Source organism: Crassostrea angulata, chromosome 5 (genome assembly GCF_025612915.1).
Source record: "Crassostrea angulata isolate pt1a10 chromosome 5, ASM2561291v2, whole genome shotgun sequence".
Taxonomy (NCBI): Eukaryota; Metazoa; Mollusca; class Bivalvia; order Ostreida; family Ostreidae; genus Magallana; species Magallana angulata.
Genome location: NC_069115.1, coordinates 44,325,715 through 44,336,083, shown reverse-complemented (window position 1 = coordinate 44,336,083; position 10,369 = coordinate 44,325,715). Strand labels below are relative to the sequence as shown.

Here is a 10,369-nt window from a genome sequence, read left to right as displayed (position 1 = left end):
TCATAAATCGTTCAGGCAACGTTCCTGTCGGTTCCACATAAATCGTACTTTAAAGTGAACTATCAACCTTGGTGCGATAGAAAAAGGGTCACCATAAATAAACTTTAAATCCATAAAACAAATTGAACGACTTTTTACTGGCCGATTACAGCTAAACTAGAGCCATCTGTACGTGCCGTTTCAGTACTTGATAGATATTACGTTAAATTTATTGTTTTACACTGTATAGACTGCTGGTCATTTTATGAAATAGAAGACTGATGGAAATGATTTATAAGTATGTCTGATTTATATAAGTATGCATTCAAAAGATTAAATTTTGCTTCCTGGGTGGTTAAGTTTGGGGTTTTTTCCTCTTTTTTATGGGCTATCTTTTTGGAATAAAACAATTTTTAGGTTGATAAAAATACATATGATAGCTTTATTTACAGTAACTATTCAAAATAACCAAACTTTGTAGCTATGGCAAAAAAATTTGTTATATAATTAATACATTGATAAAATTGTATGAGGGTCATTGAAAATTCAGGCTTTTTCTATATCTGTCTTTTATTTCTATTCAAAATCAGATATATATTAATATATTTGATTAGTTATCAGTTTTCATCCTTCTCCAGCTTTCCTGAAAAAGTGTGTTTTTTTGGTATTTGTTTAAAAATAAAAATGAACAGAATACCATTTTGTACTTTTCAGACATTCAGAAAATGGACTAAATAATAATGAATTATTACATACTTCATTTAGGTATATTTGTTTTGTAATTTGTAAAATTGTTTCTTAAAAGAAAATGAATTCTTGACGTTTCATATATTGGTTTAAAAAATCCTCCTCTAATTCGGGATGGAGGTTTTAAAAAATTTACACAATAGCAATGAAGACTTTTAAATGACATTACAGGTAGGAATTTAAAGATCCAAAATCTAGGCAAAGCGAATAGGGTAAATGAGATCAGTTTGGTAGAACAAAATTCCTTTCATGCAGCATTATATTTGTGGTGACTGCGTTGTAGTAACATTTAAGATATTCAATTTTTCAACGTCAAAAGCAAGATTCTGACAAGGGCCCAACTATGGGCATCTGGTCAGTAACATCGTTTTTCCTGTTCGCCATCTTCTCTGGGATACCGGGGAATGAGGGTAAATTTATCAACTTCAAAAACGGTTATGAGTATGTTTACCGGTACGAGGGTCACTCTACAATCAAAGATTTGGGGAAATTCATCGTTAAAGCGAAGGTTAGTACTATTTATACGTCATTGTGGATTTTGCATGTATCCTCACTGAGATTTTCTTGGAATCCATTATTGATACCAGTTTTAGAAATTGAAGTAAGACACCATACAAATAACTTAATAAAGTGCGTATACATATATTTCGTACATACTGTAAAAACCAGCATAGATACTACGTCTTTATATGTTATATGTCAAGTTTTCAATAATACTATCGTCAAGTATTCTTATCTAAGGTCTTAATTATGACATCAAAAGAGTGAAACATATGTACAGGATGTTTCACTTTACGAGAGATGATGATCCTATTGCGTCATATTATATTATCATGAAGTTATCTTCATCGATATCGGTATTTTTCCAAATGGGTTTGGAATTCGACAAAATATGTGTATGGAAAGAGCCATTTCCGTTCAACAAGAAAAGCGCAGCTTTGTTTGAACCCGTTAATCGCGGTATTGTCATCTCTTGATGCTTCCGTCAAGCAACCGTTCGAAATCCATATTAATAGACAGTCTCTCGTGTGTTGTGCAGTCGTTTAATCAAAATATATGTTATTTTTTAACTTTGTTTCTTAATAAAACTCACGTACAATGCATGCTATATTATTTCTTTTTCATCTGCTTACGTGATGGAGGAAGGAATAATTTGGCATTAAATTGAATCTGAAGCCATCGAGGTATATATATCGACAACAAGCTTTTATTCGTGATGATTTTTATTTTTCTAAGTTATAAACTGTTTTGTGGTAGCTGACAAAGTAACACATAGACTGGACATTTGAGTACTGTTTCGCTGCATGATATATCCGGGATGAGGGTTATGTAGCCAGTAGTCAGTTCATTGTTGGATTATATTAAATGCGTTTTACGAATAAAACTTTTCTTTAACCTATCTTTTACAATAATGTCGTGTTACTGATATATTCTCTGATACTGTATGTAATATGCTAGTCAAAAATTTGTATATAATTTTTCGTGATACAGAATCTGTGAGTTTTTGCACAATTGTTTAGAAATTGTGCCTTGACTCAATTTGTCTATTTTGTATAATTTTCTTAAGGCATTTTGATCTTTTATGTTTTTCATTTTTTTACATAATTAAATGACCTCTCCTATTCCTCCGATTAGTGTTATGTTGCTTAAAATCTAGGAGGTGTATCAGGTATCCATAAAACATTTTTATCCAGCGGCTGTGCAAAACAGTCACGTGATGCTTACCGTCATTCACTGATTAATTAACTATTATATAAATTATGTGTAGAAAGCAATAAATGAAAATAAAACAGTTACAGCCTTTGCAAAAAAAGGATTGACCACTGTCATACCAGATAACTTTAATTACCGACACGGGAGGAAAGGGGGCAAATGTGTGTGATCCATCCCACCAAAATAGCTGGGGTAGAGTATAAGATTCTATCCTAAATGCTAAAATAATCAGCTGTGAATTCCACGATAGGCAGAAGATGAGAAAGGGCGTTCAGGTTAAAGACCCTGTGGATGTAAAAACTTTCTTTTGACAGTTCAATTTATGTTTAAAGCAAGTTGGCAATTATTCATTGGGTTTTTTTTCAATAAAGGTATTAATTATTAGGTACCTCTCCTCCACAAATTCACATCCTCGACGAAATAAAATTTTAAAAGGTTAGTTTCCTTATTGATTCTGAAAACCGACGCATCCACGAATAAACATCCCCACAAATAAGCAAAAAATCCACAATCCACGAAAATTGGCCCCTACGAATATAAATGATTCCACAGTATATATCATTTTATTCGTATCCCTGAGTGAATACGCTTTGTTGAAGAGTGACAACGACAATGGTTAAACAAAATATGAAAAAAAAAATCGACTTTTGTTATTGTGTTTGGATTTAACAAGTGTGAATGTGCATTTTTCCTTTTATCTACTGGATTTCTTGAGATTTTTGTTGCGCACTTAGTTGTTGCAATATATGATAGATTTATTTCTTGGCATTTGCAAAACTATGAATGTTTCGTTTAATTTTAAATTTCATGTTAGCGGAGGGAAGAGAATTGAGAAAAGACATCAAATTTGCTCAAGTGTAAAACTTTAAAGTCTTCCAACAAATAACTGATTTTCGTGAAAACTTTAACCGCTTGTATTGCTATGAATATAGATAATGCGGGAGGAAAAATTAAAAAAGAAATCAAACACTCTTCATAAGTGGAAAAGTTTAACTTTTCTATTTAAAACTGATCTAATTTCAGAATTTTAATGCTTTTAATTGCTTAGTAACAGAGGACAACTAGTAAACAATCCATAACCAGGAAGAAAATTCATTTAATAATTTTTTCAAAATGTATGACGTTACATGGAAAATTTTGGAGCGGGAAAAACTCGTATATGCAAGATGTAATTTCGAACAAACTCAAATTCAACGGTATAAATATTCATAGTTGTTTTAATTTACGTTCAGTAAAATTTAAATTTAGATTTTTTTTCAGGTCGGGTAGAGTTGTATTTTTTCTCCGATGACAATGCATATTTTACATTATTATAATCATTATCATTATAAAAAGGATTCTTAACCCTGGCACACTTTTCTTTGAAAATGAATAACAAGAAAACTCATAATATAAGAAAAGAAACGATATTTGATTTAGTTCAAATAAATTTCCATGGGCCTTTAATAACTCAAATAAAGAAATTATTCATCGTCTCTCAATCATTTAAAATTAAACATGAGTAAATTCAAATTGGAAATACTCGTCTCATAAGAGTCTTTATCTATTATGATAACATGTACGTGTATCTGCTTAAATTCTTTATTTTTCACGAATTGTTCAGAAAACGTTCCTGTTTGTTTCATGCAAATCGTACTAAAACTGAACTATCAGCGTTGATCCGATAGAAATATGGTCATTATAAACAAACTTTAAACCCTTAAAACAAATTGAACGACTTTTTACTGGCCGATTACAGAAAATGCGTCCATTTGTACGTGTTTTGTCAGTTCTTGATAGATATCAATTTGAATTTATTGTTTTATGACATGTAAATTGTTGGCCATTTTGATAAAATAGAAGATTGATGATTGATTAAATGATTTATAAGCATGGCTGATTGATATAAGTGCCTATTCTCAAAATATTTTATTTTTCTTCCTGTGTGGTTTAATGCGGGTTTTCTATATGACAATGTTGTTATTTATTTTATTTTGAACAATTTTAGTTAGACAAAAATTATTTATGTTAGCTTTTAACACATTTATTGTTAGAAATTGCAAAAATCACGATATAAAAAACTCCACTATTTTACTTAATTCAAAAGGTTTTCATGTGTCTTTATAAACTAAGAAAAAACATTGGTTAGGAGACTTTCAACCACTGAATAAATGAAAGTGTATTTAGTTTTAAAATACCAGTTTCCTAAGAATTTTTATCTATTTAATGTATCTGTTTGAATTCTTGCGATTTTTGAACAGGTTCTGTCAATAATTATTGCATTACATGATAAATTTGTTGACTGCTATCCGATGGTATGTAAACATCGGTGAAAAATTGATAGGATTTTAAATGTAGCGAGAAATGAGAATTAAAAATAAAATATGCTGAAGCGTTGATGTTGATTAAACAAATTTAAAGCTTCAAATCATAGTGGATTTTAATTCCAACAGATTGAAAGGTTTTGCTATGTTGCAATCAAAAGAGGATTAAACAATCTAAGACCAGGAAGAAAAATTCATTAATGACCTCACGTGGAGAAAATAAATCTCATCTTTTATGGAACGGGAAACTCTTTAAATGCAAGATACCTTAGAAAGATATAAAAGAGTGGATGGTCGTGGCCATTTTTGAAGTGTATAAATATTGCTGAGAAGACAGCAAGTAATAAAGTTTAAAAGCCAAAATTATTGACTTTTCTTTTTAAAATTAAAGAATATATATATATATATATATATATATATATATATATATATATATATATATATATATGAATTTTTTTTAGAATATTTTTTAAATATTAAGGTACTAAGGTAGATTTTTACCATTCAGCCAGTGTAAGTTATACTCATTTAAATCAGGAACTGAAATTGCCTCGTTTAAGTACATTTATCTATAATTGGTTGGTTTGAACATATTTTATTGCATAAACATATACAAATGGTTTGAACACAAGTTCTCACAACTTACGAGGTTCTTACCAAGTATAACAATTTACAACTATATAGTAGTTTAGAATGTAAAGTACATAGAAATGGATATTACTAATATAGTTAAGTTATTGAACAAACGTACATGAATAAACAGTTCTGTTGAATTTGGTCTAGGCAGTAAAATTGAAATTACAACAATTTGCCACAATCTCTTATAAATCTTTGAAGTAAAGAACAGCTAAAAAATATGTTGGTTTAAATTGACATTCAGATATTCATCTCCTCACAAAAGTAAATGACAGTTAAGAATGTTAATTTGATTTAAGTTCAAAAGGTTTGAAAACAATTCATTTCGTGCATTGATATAATTTTGACAACCAAAAAAGAAATGATAAGAATCTTCTGGTAATCCGCATTGGCAATTAGGGCTTTCAATAATATTTTTTTCTGAAAAGGTCGAAGTTTAAGATACAGTTATGTCTAAGTTTTGTGTGTATGATGTTAAGTCGTGTCTTGCCGAAGGAAAAATAGGACGGATGTTTAATTTGGTTTAATTGAATACTGCTTTTGAAACCTGTAAAGGAGGAATTGTTTCTAATAAGTAAACTTAAACTATTCTATTTATTGATCGTGTCAGGAACAAACGATTTCTTGAATATTTCTAGTCTACATTTTGGAATAGTATACATGTAGTCTTCTCGATTGCGTGTATTGTAATTCGATTCTAAAGTCCTGATAGAAGGGAAAATTTCTTTTAAATAATCCGGTACCAAATTATTATGAATTTTATACATTGTGCTCAATTTTGCTAATTTTAGTCTCTCGGAAAGAGGCATCCAACCTATTTCTAAATAAAGGGACTCTCTTGAAGATAAAATGGGTAAGCCAGTGATGATTCTTGCTGCATAGAGTTGAACTTTTTCTAATTTTTCGACATCTTGTAACGAACAACCATCCCAGACAACAGAGCAGTATTCAATTAAAGGTCGAATAAAAGTCATGTACATTTTTGATAAAGTATTTCTTCCTATGCTAAATTTGAGCTTCTTCAACAAGCCAAGTCTTTGGTATGCATTTTTAACAATATTATCGATATACTCTGACCAGCAAAGGTTCTGACAAAAAAGTAAGCCTAAGTGTTTGTGTGATGAAACATATTCTAATCGACTATTTTGGAATTGGAGTTTGGGAGAGTAAAAATTTGTTGTGAGTGTAAAAAATATTGCTTTTGTTTTGGATGGATTAAATTTTAACAGCCAACTGGATGACCAGTTTTCTAGAACTTTCAGATCATGATTCAGGACATATTCAATATTGGCAACATTGTATGAAGAAGATTGTAAAGAGTTATCATCAGCGAACAGTCTACACAGTGAAAGCATATTTTCTTATACATCGTTAACATAAATCAAAAATAGAAGAGGGCCAAGAACTGAGCCCTGTGGTACACTAACATTGACACCTCTACAGGAGGATAATATGTCCTTATACATAACTTTTTGTTTTTTTTGTTAAAAATACAAACATAAAAAATTAAATTAAGATATTTTGGATTGATACTTTCTTTGACAAGCGGGTGTCTCCAATCTTAATATCTTCTTTGCATTATATAATGAAAAGAATTCCTAACCCTGGATCAATTCAATTTTCTGTAAAAATGAATAAAGACAAAAATCACGTTATAATGAAATTAAAGCTATTTCATCTCATTCAAACATGTTTCCATGCATACCGGTATGTGTCTTTTTAATCCTGGATAAACGTGCAATTAGTTCATGGACTTCTGACCGTTAAATAAACATAAGTGCATTTGGTTTTAAAATGTATTTTTCATAAGCAACTATATGACATATTACTGTTTTAGTTCTTGCGAATTTTTGAAGAGATTATTTGTCAATAATTATTCCATCACATGATAAATTCATCGAGTGATTCGTATTTTCCCTTCTAATTAGCTCTTCGTTGTTGACTATTAATAATTATTAGGGTTTTTAATGTCTTTACTCTGGTGAAAATGTCTATTTAAAACTACGTGGCGCACGCAGGCACGCACGCGCGCGCGCACACACACCTTGATCTTTAATGGAGAGAACTAATATCGGCTCTTTTGTCTGCTGTCCAATCAACATTCTTTTAAATACCTGTATGTATACATGTATTTTGAATTAAATACTTATTACTTCAACTGAATGATATTTGCTGAAGAGCTTAGGTTGTAAAACAATTTTAAAGCTTCATATCAAAGTGTTGATTTTTAATCCCAACGGAGTTTAAGGTTTTAGTTTGCTCCATTCAAGAGAAGATTTAACAAATTAAAACCAGGAAGAAAAATTCATTTTTGACGTCTGATGGGTGTCACAACTGAAGGTCCCAAAGATTTAAAGGTCTTTTTACCCAAACGGTACAATGTACTAAGTAAACAGCTGGTAAACGTGTGCTTGCAGAAATGTTTCTAAAATCATCATTCAATTTTTCATTAACACGGTCTTAGCGACTCTTAACCACAGTTTAACGTTTATTGATGTACAACGTCAACTTTAAACCTGATTTTGGAACACATCCAGCGACGGGAAATTCCCATGCATTTCCTACAAAACGAAAAAAAAATATAAATGATTTTTTTCTTTATTTCTTAACTCATTAATTTTCAGGCAAAATAAACACGGTCCACGGGGTTTGGCGGTCGTGGCCTTTTTTTTTTAATATATATAAACAAATTGTATTTCTTAACTCATTATCATTATTTTTAGACAATATGAACATAGTCCTTCTTTTTAGAGGGTTTGGTGGTCATGGCCAATTTAAACCATGCTTATATTAATATCTTTGAAATAAAGAACTCTGTATTGGAGTAAAATATTTAAATTTTGAAAATGTTAAAGCTTCATTGTACACAAAGGTTAAAAATGCTGAAAAAAGGTTAAATAAAGTTTGGATTAATTTATTCTCTTTGTGTTCTTAGCAATTCTATTTAGCAAATTTTACATTTGTTTTATATATAAAATAAACAGTTTTATTGAGATCCCAGCAAATTTCTTGCATTTTCAAGGTAAATGTAATTATAGTACTTTTAAAAAGATCCATCAAATAGAACTCGGGCTGCATTTTGGGAAAACATAATGAATCACTAGAATAGTTGCTTATAAAAATAGGTAAGGAAAAATACTGAGTAAAAATTTTAAATTTAATTGGAACTATCGGTCGGGTGAGACATGTGTCCTTTAGGTGTGTAGAAAGATGGGGGAGAGTGGTCTTGGAGAAGGCTGATGTTGTGGTGTTTCTTTGGGGGATGGGTGTTCTGGAGTGAGGAAGGAAGTTAGCCCGCATGATTTCCTACTTTCATTTGTATTAATTTTACTTCACTCACAAAATATAGAGATATCATATCTGGCTGGTATTTTTATCCGAGGCTAGGGTCGTTATCCAACGTAAAATTGACCGTGGTTGTTTTAATGTGCACACAATAAGGGATAATATTTTAATTATTTCAAGGGTGGGTGGGTTTTGTGACGAGTGTCGACAATAAATATATCGAATTTACGTAACATAAAAAATACAATTTGTGTCCTTAATTTTATATTTTCTGTGAAAATGAATGCCAACAATAATAGATTTACTATAGCATTGAATGATTTATTTTTGACGTCGTCGTGTCAATAACTGCCGTCAGGTGAGCAGACAAATTGAATAACGCGCGTTAGCGCGTTATGATAATTTGTCTGCTCACCTGACGGCAGTTATTGACACGACGACGTCAAAAATAAATCATTTAATGCTTATATTTACATTCCCTTACTGAAGAAATCAATTGTTTACTGAAATAAATCGATATAAAGTGAAGACCACGGAGGGAGTAAATTAGTAACAGCAAGAACAGCTGATTTGTAATACCGGTTTAAACTGGTTTTCACAGAGACCGTTGAGATGAGATCGACGAGCATGAAAATATAATCCATGAAAAATAACTATTGAAATGTTGCTTTTAACAATAAAGTCAACTGTTTTGTTGAATAATTATAAAACATGGTGTTTTGACAACATTTATGAAATACATTTTTTAACCGATTACATAGAAATCACTGTTTGAGAACTACTTATGTAAATTACATGTAAATTCATACGCAGTGAATAGGTGTTGCATTTAGAGGCATTTAAACATCACGGAATTTAATGGAAAAACACAGTAGAATGTAAATATAAAATAATAGATGAATCAAACTTAATATATTCAGCAGAGTCTTTATAATCCAGGATATACATTGTATAATGATGCAATGGGTTTCAACCATGAATTAATAGAATTTAATAAATATTTAAAGATCAGTTTCTGAGTACTCGTTTTTGAAGAGAATTTAATGGGTTGTTTTTTTTAAATTATCGAAATATAATATATATTCTTTTCATGGTGATTGTAATATACATTAATAAAGCATTTTAGAATGGGACCAAAACAGAAAAGAAATTAAAGCTGAACTTTTAAATTAAAAAAGAAAGAAATCGAATCAAAACTTTTAAATTTAAATGCTAATCCAAAATCCAAAACCATTTTAAACAGCTTTATTTCGCTTCATTTAAAAGAAGATTAAAAAATCTTATACCAGGAAGTAAAATTAACCAATTTGGGCTCAGCTGCAAACACCTGCATAATAACCATTAATGTTCCGATTGAAAAATAAATTTGTGTCTTTAAATTTTATAGCTCATTTTTACATTAACGATCAAATCTAAAAGACTGAGTGCAAAATTTTGAATTTTTCCATGATCAACCATCCATTCTTTTAAATATCATCTCCCTGATGACATGCCCAAACTCGACGATTTTTATTTTTTTCATAACGTAATACGTTTTTATGAAATGTCTACTTTGGATCAAACAAGACTTTGGAAGAATTCCAACTATGGGAAATTTCCGTATATTTCTTTAAAAAAAAAAGAAAAAGATATACGCTATTTATTAACTTTCTATTCACTTTCATCTAATTTTTAGGGCTTTTAATAATATTTGAATATAAAAGGAA

At 30.2% G+C, this 10,369-nt stretch overlaps 1 protein-coding gene across 1 annotated transcript in view; it reads left to right on the top strand.

The window, feature by feature from the left end:
• The first annotated feature begins 957 nt into the window (after window positions 1–957).
• The window catches only part of LOC128185643 (uncharacterized), a 126,455-nt gene continuing 117,043 nt past the window's right edge, over window positions 958–10,369 (top strand). The window contains exon 1 of the mRNA XM_052855246.1: window positions 958–1,234. Within this exon, the coding sequence (XP_052711206.1) occupies window positions 1,070–1,234 (165 nt within the window). The 5' untranslated portion in view covers window positions 958–1,069. The remainder of the gene's footprint in view (window positions 1,235–10,369) is intronic.